The sequence below is a fragment of the Helianthus annuus genome, chromosome 4, assembly GCF_002127325.2.
Source record: "Helianthus annuus cultivar XRQ/B chromosome 4, HanXRQr2.0-SUNRISE, whole genome shotgun sequence".
In the NCBI taxonomy this organism is placed as follows: Eukaryota; Viridiplantae; Streptophyta; class Magnoliopsida; order Asterales; family Asteraceae; genus Helianthus; species Helianthus annuus.
Genome location: NC_035436.2, coordinates 65,806,957 through 65,822,984, shown reverse-complemented (window position 1 = coordinate 65,822,984; position 16,028 = coordinate 65,806,957). Strand labels below are relative to the sequence as shown.

Genomic DNA, 16,028 nt, shown 5'->3' with positions numbered 1-16,028 from the left:
CTTAATCTTAAAAACCTGTCCCAACGGACGGGTAAACTGCTAGTTTATTTTATTAGTTATTTAGAATTTTTAAAAGCTAAACAAAAATATGGTTGTTCCAACTTGAATATGTTTTTAGAGTAGTTCTTACTTATTGTAGCTTATAGTTCACTATCATAATACTAGTAAGGTTATTGGTCCCTATCTTTTTTCTCTTTTACTCCAAACCTTACCTTCCATTCTATATATCTACATCTCTCTGGCATCAATTGGTTGTGCTTCAAAAGGCACAATGAGACTTTATTGTAGTATACAACTAATCTTATGTCTCAACCTAACAATTATCATATTCACTGAGTCAGCTCAGCCACCATTCGCCTGCGACTCATCCAACCCGGCTACCAAATCATACCCATTTTGCAACCTCACGCTACCTATCTCCACACGCGTCAATGACCTCGTCTCACGTCTCACACTTGACGAGAAGATCCCACAGCTAGTCAATGCCGCACCAGCAATCCCACGACTTGGTATCCCTGCCTATGAGTGGTGGTCAGAGGCTTTACATGGTGTTTCTAACTCGGGATTTGGCATTCTCCTCAATGGTACCATCAAGTCCACCACAAGTTTCCCACAAGTTATCCTCACCGCAGCTTCTTTCGATGCCAGGCTATGGTACCGAATTGGCCAGGTGAACCTTGTTAACTCGGTACCAATTTAATACTAAATCATTGGTAATTATAAGAGCTGTGGTTACAACCATTTGCTTTAATCATATGCTTTCTTCTTGTTAAATACTCAACTAACTAAAATTAATTAATATGATATAATTGTTTTATAAAAAGTACTTGTATTCTAATTTAGGCAATTGGATTGGAAGCAAGGGCAGTTTATAATCAAGGACAAGCCAATGGAATGACATTTTGGGCCCCAAACATCAATGTGTTTAGGGACCCTAGATGGGGTAGAGGTCAAGAGACACCTGGCGAAGACCCATTGGTCGGTGGCATATATGCAATTTCTTATGTTAGAGGGGTCCAAGGTGACACTTTTGAAGGTGGAGGGCTTAAAGATGGACATCTTCAAGCTTCTGCTTGTTGCAAACATTTCACTGCTTATGATTTGGATCACTGGAATGGTGTTGGTAGATTCAGTTTTGATGCCAAGGTTAGTTTATTTTCTTTTTAGCTCCTTATACTTTCGCTTGTGTGCTTTTTCACCACCTTGGGTTTCATATTACGGTTAAGACCGATGAGTCAGATCAGGCCTCATTAGAGCGACCCATTTTATTATGTCTTTACTCAGAGTATGGAATACATGCAACACTAATCATGCGCGAAAATACAAAAACAGGTGACGAAGCAAGATCTTGCCGACACGTATCAACCGCCTTTCCAAAGTTGCATACAAAATGCCCAAGCTAGCGGAATCATGTGCGCTTACAACCGTGTCAATGGAGTCCCAAACTGCGCCGACAAAAATCTGTTAACCAACATTGCTAGAAAGCAATGGAGCTTTCAAGGGTAATAAAAGAAACCTTAACAAGAAAAAACTAAAAACTTAATATTTGTCTCAAGAAAAGTGCAATACTTAGTTTTTACCACCTAACACGAAACTTACACATTTCGTTTTAGTCTAAACGGGTTCGGGTCAAATCCGTGTCAAAAAAAATAAAACAAAATAAAATTATTTTTGGGTTAAACGAGCCATGTTCTTGTCAACCCATGAATACGCTTTTCTGACACAGATTTCAGGCTCATGAAAGATATCCAGGTTCATTTAAGGTTCAGCCCGCAAACACAGCCCATTTAGCACCCCTAGATATTAACATATCAGGAGATTAACAATAATTCTTAGTTTGAAACATTTCATAGTAATTTCACCTATTTTCCGGGCATCTTTGCTCAGGTACATCGCTTCAGATTGTGATGCAGTATCCATCATATATGAAGTTCAAAACTATACAAAAACTCCAGAAGATGCAGTTAGTGAAGTGCTCAAAGCAGGTATGTATGTACATTCAGCACGGGTCAATGCAGGTTATGTTATTTCGACCCATTTGCTAATGAAGTGGTTTATTCAGGTTATGTTATTTCTCTGCCAGGTCGTACTGGGAAAATTTAAAAAAAAAAAAGTCAAACTTAAAAGGAAACAGGTCAAATGGGTTGTAAGTCACCCCAAGTGTTTTTAACACATGAACCTCCTAAATTGTTTAATTCATAAAATCGGATGATTGTTAGTAATATATTCTTGTTATCACAAAAATTCGAACAAAAAATGTCTTAGGTCAACCCAACCCGAACCAAAATATAATGATTTTGGCCCATATGGACCTTCCTCTAAGGTACTTAATGTTTTTTTTTTTTGTTATGTTAAAAAATAACAGGCATGGATCTCAACTGTGGGTCCTACTTGAATAACCACACAAAATCAGCAATCCAAAAGAAGAAGCTTCTAGAATCAGACATAGACAGAGCCCTTAGCAACCTTTTCACCATGAGAATGAGACTTGGCTTGTTCAACGGTGACCCGAGTTCACTCCCATACGGCTCCATCGGTCCGAACCAGGTCTGCTCCAAAGCGCACCAGGACCTAGCCCTCGAGGCTGCAAAAACCGGCACTGTTCTTCTAAAAAACTCTGATAAACTCCTACCGTTGAAACAAACCATCTCATCATTGGCCGTTATAGGTCCTAACGCCAACTCATCACGCACCCTCATCGGGAACTACGCGGGCCCACCTTGCAAATCCATTGAACCACTCAAAGCACTTGAAAACTATGTGAACAACACACAGTATCACAAAGGCTGTGACTCTGTTAACTGTACAACTGCTTCTGTTAGTGAGGCTGTTGAGGTTGCTAAAAAGGCGGATTATGTGGTTCTGTTTATGGGGTTGGATCAGACTGAGGAAAGGGAAGATTTTGATCGTGTGGATTTGGCGCTGCCAGGTCAGCAACAGGATTTGATCACTGCAGTTGCTAAAGCTGCTAAGAAACCGGTGGTTTTGGTTATGATTTGTGGTGGTCCGGTGGATATTTCGTTCGCGAAAAGTGATCCGAAGATCGGTGCGATCTTGTGGGGTGGTTATCCTGGTGAATCAGGTGGCATTGCACTTGCAGAAGTCATCTTTGGTGATCATAATCCAGGTAATGTTTAAGAACTCTGTTTAAGATGGATCAAAGTGGGTTGTGGTTTATCTTATGGGTCAAAATGTCAAATAAAACTTTTAGCTAAATAGAGAAAGGGTCACACGGATCTAGAATCTCTATATTTGATTGCCTCAACCCACTAACTTGTTTTATACAAAAATTTAGAAATTGTTGTAATAATATTGTTTTTCCATCATGAAATATCTATGATCTTTCAAACTATACACAACGGTTTGGCTTACCATTTAATAAGGGTTGGCATATCATGTCAACCCGACTTGTTAAGACACGAACACGATAAGATACGAACTCGAAAGAAGTAAACATGAACACGCACAGAATCTTTCGTGTTAGATTTTCCAAACATGGACCTGATGGCTGATAATATAAACAGGTTACACGAAATGTCCTGTTAAGACACGAAAATATTACCAGCATATCATACAACCTGTTAAGACACGAACACGACATGTTATTAAATATATAAACTTTAGTTCCATATATTTTTTTTTATTTCAAACTAGGAGCCCCCGCATATTTTTTATTTAAAATTATAGACATCTCATTAATGGGTCTTAACAGGTTAACAGGTATTTAACCTGTTAAGACACGAAATTAAGCATTTTTTAACGTGTCGACATGTTATAGACACAAAACCTGTTAACTTCGTGTAGGTCCGTGTCGTGTTATCGTGTTCGTGTAGGAATTGCCACGGTTTAACATATAAACCGTCAAAACCAATCCATGAACTCCAAAGTTCTTGCCGCCTCTAACTTCCGACATGGTTGTCAGGCTTACTAAGGTTATTAGTTCAGCCTATTGCACCTATCATTATCATTTTGCAGGCCCTTTCGAGAACTAACAACACACTTGAACTCGACCTTTCAGGTGGGAAGCTACCGATGACATGGTACCCAAAAGAATTCAACAACACACCAATGACAGACATGCGAATGAGACCAGATCCATCTTCAGGCTACCCGGGCCGTACATATAGATTCTACACAGGCCCGACAGTTTTCCCATTCGGGTACGGGCTCAGCTACTCGAATTACACATACCGATTCAAAAATGTCACACAAGACAAACTGTTTTTAAGCCAAATCTCAAGCAAAGGCGCCACACTTAAAACCTCAGATTCCGTTCATTACACACCTGTTGACGACATAGAAACAGAAGCTTGTAAAAACGCCAAGTTTTCTGCAACATTGGAGGTCGAAAATCACGGCGAAATGGACGGTAAACATGTGGTTTTGCTGTTCGTGAAGCGGAATCAAAGTGGGGATGGAAACGATAAGCCGTTGACGCAACTGGCAGGCTTCGAGAGTGTGAAAACGATCGCGGGAGAAAGGGTTGAAGTTGATTTTGATATCAGCCCGTGTGAGCATTTTAGAACAGCGAATGAGGATGGATTGATGGTGATTGAAGAGGGGTCTTATTATATTACTGTGGGTGATCAGCAATACCTGATTTCGGTTTTTGATAGGGATGTTTCGAATGTAACGTCTACATCTTACGCAGAGTTCTCGTCTCACTATACTTACTTCAACTATTTAGCTATTATTGTAGTCTTTTTGGTTTCCTTTGATCTCTTGAGTTACTTTTGATGATTATACATCGTAACAAGTTCCGAATTTATAGAATGATGAGAAAAGCTTTATACAAAAACTCTTTCACTGTATCGGAGCAGATTTTTGGTCAATGACAAACCAAACTCCTAGTCTTGTTCTTGACTTCCAACAAATATGACAACCTGATCAAGTAGTTATGTGGGGCCAAAAGACCCACAACGATTCACAAGGATCACCAACGTTACAAGCTTCATGAGTGTTAAATTGAACAACGAAAACTACCTCAGTTGGAAGAATTAAACAGTTACAATTCTCAAAACCATGTGATTGCTTGAACACATAAGCTCTAAAGTCTAACCTACCCCACCGATGACGGTGACAATTGGGAACGAACAGATGGATACGTGTCCACTTGTATCAAGTATCAACACAACTCTCGATAGCTTCGTCGCTCATCTTGCTATTGGAACTACCACGACTACCCAACTTTGGAAAGTGATCGAAGAAACATTTTTTAGTAAATATTCATCAAAAAACAAACACTCTCATCATCATCATCATACTCAGTAAATCCCACTAATAGCAAAGCAAAGGTAGGGTCTAAGGAGGGTAAGATGTAGACAGCCTTACCTCTACCCCGTAGGAATAGAGAGGCTGCTTCCAGTGAGACCCCTGGCTCGATTGTAGTTTTGCATCAAGTATTGGACTTAATGCACATAACACTCAGCAATCGGGACAAAGACCGATTAGTGCATGCTTTTAACGTTATTTTCACGAAATTAGTAAAAATAACGTTAAAATTAGTGCACTTTCACTTTTGCCCCCCGATGGCCCACACGTATATACATTATACGCGCATACCGCAAGCGTGGCGTAAACAAGGTAATAATCCTATCACCGTCTACTATGACAGTGCGAAGAAACTGACAGACCAACTACAATCAATCCATAAACTAGTTCCTGATGAAACTCTTGTTCTAAAAATGACTCCCAGTTTTACTCATCAGCCCCCTCATCTCTCAAACCGAAACACGTATACAAGAAAGTTGTACATGAAGTACCAAACTGTCATTTTCGATAAACCTCGTCAAGTCCTTCATCAGGTCCACATACCAACACATCAACACCAAACAACAACTGGCGTTAAAATCGCACCCGTGGAGGACACAACGCCGGTCGAAGGTTAGGAGTCTGTCCACAACTAAACTAAACTATCCTAATCATGTTGCCATGACTACTGAAATAACAACAACTGTCTATCTATCTCAAATTTCTAACCCTAGTTTTGCTGATCAGGCCTTGTTGTTATTGTTTTATAATCAAACAGGTTATTACAATGATCAAAACTAATGCTACTCGAATTACATATATTAAAATCAGTTAGACGAAAGAAAGTGTTTATAGGCGAAATTTGAAACATAAGATTGTGTTAATTACGCACCTGTTGTGGACGGAGATACGGAATCATTGTGTTAATGGCTTTGAGAGTGTGAAAAGGATGGCAGGAGATAGGGTTGAAGTTGAATTTGTTGCGAGAATTCTAGAACAGCGAATGAAGTGGATTGATGGTTATTGAAGAGGGGTCGTATTATTATTTATTGTGGTGGCTGCTGAGCAATACTCAATTTCGCCAGTGAATTACAAGTTTTTTCATTTTTTTATACCTTTTTTCGCAGGCGGTATCCATCATAATTGGGTTTAAAATTAATGAGTAGTTAATTAATATTTTAAAATATTACACGTTTTATCCTTTCAACTTCTATAAGCCTAACCTAGTTTACTTTTTCAATTAATTTTAGACACATGAGGACATTTTTGAAAGGATTTAAGTGGTAGAGAGTATATAGTTTTCGTATAGAAATTTTTGGGTATATACGTTTTCGACCCCCGGTTTATAGAAAACTTTAGGTCCAGTGACTTCCGTCCCCGATCGAAAATTTCAAACTTCGCCACTGCACAGCAGCACTCCAACCACCAACCACTACCCCCCACCTGCATAATATTTGTGTCTGTAATAAAATGTCAATTTTGACTTTTGAGTTCCAATCGACATTGCAAAACGAGAACATGAGATAGCAGATTTGAAGGTATGTTTGTTATCTTGTCAATTATGTGAATACATAATGGGCCTAAATTCACAGATTCACAGATTGTGTATAAAATGGATCTCTCATTGGCACTGTATCTACCACATTAGACATTACATTAAACAATTAGTGCTCTTAGTTGCTAATTATCTTTTTCTCTAGAACTTTGTTTGATTCTGTTTTGAACATCGCTACATGCCTAATTGCTAATTATACTCAATGGTGGCTGGAGTGGTTGTTGGTGGTGGTTGGAGAGAGGTAGAAAGAGATAGAGAGGTGACTGAGAGTGGTGGCCAGAGGTGATTGAGGGTGGTGGCTGGAGAGAGGTAGAGAGTGAGAGGGGTTTTCTTCATATATAATATAAATAAATAAATAAATATCTACACACATGTTTATCATATTAATTAATTTTTTATATTTATTTTTGTTTTATTTGTTAAAATATTTTTTAAATAATAAATGAGTAAAAAGACTAAACTACACTTATGTGATATAAACTAACTGAAAAAAATAACTGGGTTAGGCCTAAAGAATAGAACGTGTAGCAATTTAAAACATTAAGTACAAAAGTTATCAATTTTAAACACAAAGAACACCAAAAATGTATAAAGAAAAATGACAAAACTTGCAATTCACCCTTTATTAAAATACCACACTTTAGCCGTGAAAAAAGGTGCTTAGGCCTTTTCACACTGTGTATACTTAGGGCTGTAAACGAACCGAACGTTCAACAAACAGTTCGTGAACCGTTCGGCGGGAAGTTCGTTTATGTTCGTTCGATTAGCTTAACGAACGAACACGAACAAAAAATTTCGTTCGGTTAGCTTAGCGAACGAACACGAACATAGGTCTCGTTCGTTCGACGGCGTTCGTGAACGTTCGGTAATATGTTCGGATACGTTCATCCGTGTTCGTTTGATTATATTAAAAAATAATAAATAATAAACATCTTATCTAAACATATTGAAAACTTGAAACCCTATTTTTTCTAAGTTAGCTAAATTTGGACATTATAAGACATTTTTAGGGATAATTATGTCTAAGTTAGTTAAAGTTGATTCATCGTTTGGTGGTATATTAGACTTCTTGTGTTTTGATTTATCATTTGATGGTTGTATTTAACTACTTATATCTAATGTTTAAGGATAACAATATTTTTATTTTTTTATTTTTAAGTTAAATGTTCGTTTGCGTTCTTTTTTATTTGTTTGCGTTCGTTTGTGTTCGTATGTGTTCGAGACCAGTGTTCACGAACTGTTCGTGAACAACTGAATTTCCTTAACGAACGAACATGAACATAAACTTATGTTCGGTATGCGTTCGTGAACAGTTCGCGAACATGTTAATTTTCTTAACGAACGAACACGAACATAGCCTTGTTCGTGTTCGTTCGGTTCGTTTACAGCCCTATGTATACTGGCTCGTCAACGGCGTGAAGGGTGGCATGGGAGTTGATGTGTGTAAAATGCAACATATAAATCACATCAATTAAGGCATAAAACTAACCCTTTTTAAGTACTAATGTTGGAAAAAGAGTGTTTTTGTCTTCCTTTTGTATTTTCAGGATGAAATGAGCTCAAAATCACAAAAGAAGCAAAAAGACAACTAATTCTACCATAAATACAAGAAAAGGAACAAAAGTAGACTGCCCGGACCCTCAACGGCACCTCCCAAAGCAAAGGAGAAGAAACAGAGTCTGAACACGCCCCGTGTCCAGCGAACACGGGGGCGTGCCCAGGAAGCAGCAGAAAAGACAAACCAGTAGAAGCTTCCATTGCCCACCACGGGGCCGTGTCCAGCGGGCACGGGGGCGTGGTGAAAGTACAGCAGGCGCATTAATTGTAATTCGCAATTACAATTAATGAAGAGAGAGAGAATGTCAGACAGGCACGGGGCCGTGTCCAGCGGACACGGGGCCGTGTCCAGCCTTCTGTTCAGCCTATAAATAGAGGAGCTTGGCTTCATTTTCTCTCATCCCTTGGCACACCACCTCTCTCACACTTCATCCACCACCCACCACCACCATAACACCATCATCCACCACCATCATCCATTGTCCATCGTAGAGTGTGTGAGTCGTCTCGGGATCCAAGATTGATCGTAAGAGTTCTTGACAATCAAGGCCATGTTTGCCTAAGTCTCTTACATCACTTGGTGAAGACAAGTGTTTAGTATAATACTTTTTATTTTTAATCTTTTGCACTTTTTATTTGGTTTTGTATTAATGACTTTAATAACTAGTTACTTATGTTGAAGGTGATCTTTCCTTATCGTTTGTCCGTGGTGTCTTGGCATTATTTTACTGTCTATATAAAATAAAAGATTTTCACCATTCATATCTCCACGGTCTATATGGAGGTATGTTGGCTACCTGGTCGGGGGTTAAGGGAACGGTTTGGTAAGGGTCTTGCCCTTGTTCAGCGTTTAGAGGTCCTGCTTGGGACCTGGGTCAAATTTAGTAGGATCTCCTTCAATGCCCATAGGTATTGGATGGCGGGGATCCAAACTCTTTGACCCCCTCATAAGTTAACTACTATTAATACTATAACCCGGCTATTTAGGACTGTATCCCTGCTGACTCAGACTACTTAGCCGAGGGTAACGTCACCGCCAAAAGCGGGGCCTACCACAATTTGCATTAATAACTTAATTAATTATCTTTCAATAATCCGACCCTTTAGGATTGTATCCTTGCTGACTCAAACTACTGGGTTGAGGGTAACGTCGCCTTCAAAAGAGGGGCCTACTACAATAACTAAGATAATCTCTTAAACAAGTGCAAAAGTGCAAAAATAATCAAAGGTTATACTAATACACATGTCGGATCCAAGTGATTCATCTTGTCTATCTGTTTTTATTTTATTTTTATTTTTCAGCATTTAGTTAGTTTTTATTTTCTTAGTTTAAAAACATTTTTCTAACCTTTTTGATTTGATTAGACGTTGAAGATAAACCGGTACTAAAAGCTCTTGTGTCCTTGGACGACCTCGGTATCTTACCAACACTATACTACGTCCACGATGGGTGCACTTGCCCATATGTGTGTTTAGTGTTAGTAAATATCGTGTTTTATAAATTTAAAACTTGGTTAAAAGTGTAAAAAGGGGCTTAAATATATATCAAAAATATATACACACCGACACACATCAAGTTTTTGGCGCCGCTGCCGGGGACACAAGGATTTTAAGAAAGCTTAAAATCGACGGCCTAATCAGTTTTTCAAAACCTTTTCAAAACGCGCGCAAATTTTTCTGCATTTTAGTTTAGTTTGCATTTACAGTAGCCTGAACACGGGGCCGTGCTCACTGAACACGCCCCCGTGCTGCATATTTTTAGTTAGATACCCAGATACAGAGTCTGAACACGGGGTCGTGCTCACTGAACACGCCCCCGTGCTCAACGTGACCAGTGACTTTAATTAAAACGCCCAGATACAGACCCTGACCACGGGGCCGTGTCCACTGAACACGGGCCGTGTCCAGCTTCTGTTTCCGTCTTATTTTTGTTTTCTGGTCCCGAGACTCAGTTGTGATCTGTTGAGTGATTCTTATGGATCAATACTCAAGAGGTTACAACTACACCTATGATGAGGATGATTATAGGGGTAACTATTGCACTAGTTGTCGTAACGCACGCTCGGTTCAATATAATAACTCATATCAACCATCCAATTCATACAACCATTATGAGGAGCCCAGGTATGAGCCATCAACTTCATACACATCCTATGAAGACCAAAGGTATGAACCTCCTCCCTCATACTCATATTTTGATGAACCAAGGTATGAGCCTTCATACTCATACTTTGAAGATTCAAGATATGAGCCACCACCTTCATACTCTTATTATGAGGAACCATGGCGTGAACAACCCACCTCATATGAGTACTATGAAGAACAAAGTTTCGACCCTTATCCATCATATACTTATAATGAAGAACAATGGTGTGAACCATCTACTTCATATGAGAATTATGAGGAACCAAGGATCGAACAACCGGATTCAAGTTTTGAGGATCCAAATTCTTTTTCTCTCACCGAAGTAACTAATAGGATATTGGAACAACTTAAAACTATCGAACGTTATATAAAAGAATCTCGCGCAAGGGAAGAGGAATCCCGCGCAAGAGAAGAGCTAAAAAATGATAATAACGTAGAGGTAGTTGAAAGTGTAGAAATGGAAGAACAAGAAAGTGAAAAACCGACACATGAGTTAAACAACGAAAATGGTGAGTCCGATAATGTTAAAATTCAAGAAGAGTCTAATTTTGAAGAAATTAATCTCTTGTCACCTACTTTCGAAAATCATTGTTTAGTAACCCCTCATGCTAAGTTTTTAAAAGAGTTAAACACTAGTGCTAAAATCAAAGACTTAGTAAGTGTTAAGTTAACTAATGATCAAACCTCGCTAATAAAAGAAGATCCTTTTGAAATTAACATTACACCGGTTCCATGTTTCTTTCAAAATTCCTTTATTAGTAATATCACCATTGATAAAGATCTTTGTGTTAACATAATGCCTAACTACATTTTTGAAAAATTAAGTGTTAGTGATTTTACTCCACTTCAAATTCCCATTTTTCTATCCGATCGAAAAGTAATGGAATCAATCGGTGTAGTTGAAGATGTTTTGGTTCAAACAAATCAATTGGTAATCCCAACCGACTTCGTCATCCTTGATGACGCCCCCTTAGTCTTGGGAAAACCTTTTGTACAAACTCATAAAGCTTTGAAAAACCGGAAATTCAACAATCTACCTCTTTAATTAGGGGCATTCAAAAGAAGCATAGATCTTGAGCGCTCAATGAAATATCCTTTTGGCAACAATGACCCCCTAATTGAAGATGAAGCTGAACCACCCGATACGACCAACGAAGAGGACCACTTTGTCGAAGAAGAGATAGCCATAGAACAAACCTTTAAGGTTCTTAATCTAGATGAGCCACAAAATAAGGTGTCTTCTAAAGACCCACCCATTGAGCTCAAAGAACTTCCTAAAGGTTTGGAATATGCTTTTCTAGGCAAAGAAGATAGTTTACCCGTAATTATTTCATCTAAATTAAGTAATATAGAAAAAGAGAAATTAGTTAACCTACTTAAAAAACACAAAAACGCGATCGCTTGGAAGCTTGTAGATATTAAAGGAATAAGCCCTTCCATGTGCACGCACAAAATTTTAATGAATGATGACTACAAAACGGTAATTCAACCACAACGAAGAGTGAACCCCAATGTTCAAGAAGTGGTTAAGAATGAAGTCATCAAACTACTCGACGCCGGACTAATCTACCCTATCTCCGATAGCCCGTGGGTAAGTCCCGTTCAAGTAGTCCCAAAGAAAGGAGGTATGACGGTAATAACTAACGAGAAAAATGAATTAATACCAACAAGAACCGTCACAGGATGGAGAGTTTGTATAGATTATAGGCGATTAAATGAAGCGACAAGGAAAGACCACTTTCCTTTGCCCTTCATTGATCAAATGTTAGAAAGATTATCCGGTCATAAATTTTATTGTTTCTTAGATGGTTTTTCAGGTTACTTTCAAATACCGATAGCACCAGAAGACCAAGAGAAAACAACTTTCACATGTCCCTACGGAACTTTCGCATATCGACGCATGCCATTCGGTCTATGTAATGCGCCTGCAACATTCCAACGTTGTATGGTCGCCATTTTCCATGATATGATCGAAAAGACAATGGAAGTCTTCATGGATGACTTTTCCATCTTTGGAGACTCATATGACCAATGCCTCGATAATCTTGAACGAATGCTATCCCGATGTGAGGAAACTAACCTCGCCCTTAACTGGGAAAAATGTCATTTCATGGTAACAGAGGGAATAGTACTCGGTCACAAAATCTCAAGCGAAGGAATGGAAGTTGATCGAGCAAAAATAGAGACTATTTCTCGATTACCTCCTCCATCCTCCGTGCGAGCAATCAGAAGTTTCCTAGGACATGCCGGATTTTATAGAAGGTTTATCAAAGACTTTTCAAAAATTTCAAGGCCTCTAACAAAATTACTTGAAAAAGATGCACCCTTCATCTTTGACAAGGAATGCAATCAAGCATTTCTAACCCTCAAGGAAATGCTAGTCAATGCACCTATCATGATAGCGCCAGATTGGAAATTTCCTTTCGAAATCATGTGCGATGCAAGTGACTTTGCTGTTGGAGCAGTCTTGGGACAAAGAAAAGAAAAACATTTCCACCCAATTTATTATGCTAGTAAAACTCTTAATGATGCACAAGAAAATTATACAACTACAGAAAAAGAATTACTAGCGGTGGTATTTGCTTTTGATAAATTTCGTTCTTATCTTGTTCTTTCTAAAACAGTAGTCTATACAGACCATGCAGCCATCAGGTACCTCTTCAAGAAGCAAGACGCAAAACCCCGTTTGATCAGATGGATTCTACTCCTCCAAGAATTCGACATTGAAATCAAGGACAAAAGAGGAGCAGAAAACACTGCTGCAGATCATCTCTCACGCTTAGAAGACCCAGCTTTGGAGACAACCATAGACGAGCAAATCAACGAGAAATTTCCCACGGAATCCTTGGAAATGATGGAAAGTAGACAAGAACCATGGTATGCCGACTACGCTAATTTCTTAGCTAGCGGTATAGTCACAAAAGGATGGCCACATCATCAAAGAAAGAAATTCTTTGCTGATGTAAAGCATTACTTTTGGGAAGACCCCTATCTTTTCAAAATGTGTGCTGACCAGCTCATCCGAAGGTGTGTCCATGGTAATGAAGCACGAAGAATTCTCCGTCATTGTCATGAAGGCCCATACGGAGGACATCATGGTGCCACAAGTACCGCACGAAAGGTATTTTATTCGGGATTCTACTGGCCGACCATTTACAAGGATGCACAAAACCTTGTAAAGACATGTGATGCCTGCCAGAGATCAGGTAATATTTCTTCCAAAAACGAAATGCCTCAAAACGGCATTCTCGTCTGTGAAATCTTTGATGTGTGGGGACTCGATTTCATGGGACCTTTCCCACCTTCAAAGGGAAACAAATATATACTTGTGGCAGTCGATTACTTGTCTAAATGGGCGGAGGCCGAGGCTCTTCCAACAAATGATGGAAGAGTAGTGGTAAAATTTCTGAAAAAGCTGTTCTCTCGTTTCGGGACACCAAAGGCTTTAATAAGTGATAGAGGTACCCATTTTTGCAATCATCAACTCGAAAAAATATTAACAAGGTATGGGGTCTATCACCGGGTCTCAACAGCATATCATCCTCAAACAAATGGGCAAGCCGAAGTGACTAATCGAGGTTTAAAACGAATACTTGAAAAAACCGTAGGAATAAATAAAAAAGAATGGGCCGACAAATTAGACGACGCTTTATGGGCTTTTCGAACTGCTTAGAAAACTACTATAGGCACAACCCCATATAAACTCGTCTATGGAAAAAGTTGTCACTTGCCAGTAGAAATAGCTCACAAAGCCTACTGGGCAATAAAAAACGTAAACTTAGATTTGGAAAATGCCGGTAAAAATCGATTTTGTCAAATAAACGAATTAGACGAACTTAGGAATTATGCATATTCTAACTCCGAAATTTATAAAGAAAGAATGAAAAATTTACATGATAAATATATTAAATCTAATGAATTTCGGGTTGGAGATCAAGTTCTATTGTTTAATTCACGACTTCGATTATTTCCTGGTAAGCTAAAATCTAGGTGGTCAGGACCTTTTTCTGTCACCCATGTTTTTCCACACGGTGCAGTAGAAATTAAAACTCGAAATGGGACGCCATTTAAAGTCAATGGCCAACGGCTGAAACTCTACCGAGGATCCATTGAGGATGAGGAAGAGGAGATCTCACTTCAGACGGTTAACAAATAAACTCATACCCGACATGTTACAGGTAAGTGTACGTTTAAAAACCGGTAAATCGTCTAACCATTTTTCGGAAATAAGGGGCATGCACACGAGCACATAAAAAAAAATTTAAAAACTTTGCTCGGCACGGGGCCGTGTCCGCTGGACACGGGGCCGTGTCAAGGCAACTGTCGGGATAAAACCCTCTTTTCCTATCAGTTACACCATTCCACACGCCCCGTTTAGCCGAAAACGCTCTGGTTTGAGGCGATTTTCTGCAGTTTTTCAACGTCACCACCGAATCTAACAACGTCAAGGTATGATTCTATCCTCTTTAGTAGTTAGATTAGTTACTTGCATGTAGTTAAAACATCAAAAATTGGGGAAAAATCTAGGGTTCTTCATGTTCATCCGGATCGAACTCAAAATTTTTGATGAAATTTGTTAGTAGTAGTTTAGATTAGAGTAGTAGAAAGTAAATAAGCATGTATTGTTGATAGATTTGTCCAATTTCCAACTAAAACACCAAACCCTTGTTCTTGAACCGAAAAACACGAAATTGAAAGGGTAAATGGTTTGTTTTGGGAAAAATGACACTTAGGGTTTCATTTTCGGGAAAAACCGCTACTATTGGGCTAAAAATTTTCAGGTTTTCGAAACCGGGACGAAAAATGGAATTTTTGAGTTACAGACGCCTGGACACGGGGCCGTGTCCGCTGAACACGGGGCCGTGTCCAGCCCACTGTTTGCAGTTTCACTCTGATTTTCCTTGTTTCGTACTAACTTTTTATATTCTTTTCAGATGGCTAAATTCACAAGGTTTAACGCAAGTGAACTGGACGCTAGGGCACGATACGAGGTTCTACAAACAAGACCGGAAGAGTACCCAAGGCGGGCGTGTACCGACTTGCTAACCATGGTGAATCAACTTGACCGCTTCAACAACATTATGAGGGGTCCACTGCATGTCGCATTGACCACCCGACTACGGTCGGTGCATCAATGCACGATGGAGTTCTACAGCACCTTCCTTTTCAACTCGAGATGTGACCCGTTTGACCATGATGCAGTCACATTCCGATGTGGAGGGACCACGTTCACAACCTCCATGGCACAGTTTGGAGCCATCATTGGGCTATATAGTGAAGAGGAAGCGGGGAATGAAGAGAATACTGGGGGATTACGAGACTTGGATGCAACTGAACGCCAAGCCGCATGGGCTCAAATAGGTGAAGGAATCTACGACCTGAGCAGCACCAGAAGCACCAAACTGAGGGACCCGCTATACCGATACATCCACAGGCTCCTATCGTACTCGCTGAACCAACGCCACGACAGTAGTGGCGTTGTTGGGTTGAAAGATTTGGTCGTCCTTCACTGCATCCACAA

At 39.4% G+C, this 16,028-nt stretch overlaps 1 protein-coding gene and 1 long non-coding RNA gene across 2 annotated transcripts; one reads left to right on the top strand and one right to left on the bottom strand.

The window, feature by feature from the left end:
- Positions 1-241: 241 nt before the first annotated feature.
- LOC110936922 (probable beta-D-xylosidase 7) lies at positions 242-4,768 on the top strand. The gene is made up of 6 exons (XM_022179327.2): positions 242-670; positions 844-1,146; positions 1,333-1,502; positions 1,888-1,985; positions 2,366-3,127; positions 4,019-4,768. Exons 1-6 carry the CDS (start codon positions 272-274, stop codon positions 4,735-4,737), a joined length of 2,451 nt encoding a protein of 816 aa, XP_022035019.1. The 5' UTR covers positions 242-271; the 3' UTR covers positions 4,738-4,768.
- On the bottom strand, positions 1,222-6,326 carry LOC110936923. Its single transcript, XR_002590406.2, has 3 exons — positions 6,143-6,326; positions 1,863-1,938; positions 1,222-1,445 (listed from the first exon to the last, which is right to left on the bottom strand). It is a non-coding gene; the product is annotated as an uncharacterized LOC110936923 (long non-coding RNA).
- Positions 6,327-16,028: the final 9,702 nt, after the last annotated feature.

Excerpts from the sequence above, each read along its gene's own strand:
- LOC110936922 (XM_022179327.2), top strand. The coding sequence starts at position 272 with ATGAGACTTTATTGTAGTATACAACTAATCTTATGTCTCAACCTAACA. Across the intron at positions 1,147-1,332 it reads GATTCAGTTTTGATGCCAAG|GTGACGAAGCAAGATCTTGC; the intron begins GTTAGTTTATTT and ends ATACAAAAACAG. Across the intron at positions 1,503-1,887 it reads AAGCAATGGAGCTTTCAAGG|GTACATCGCTTCAGATTGTG; the intron begins GTAATAAAAGAA and ends ATCTTTGCTCAG.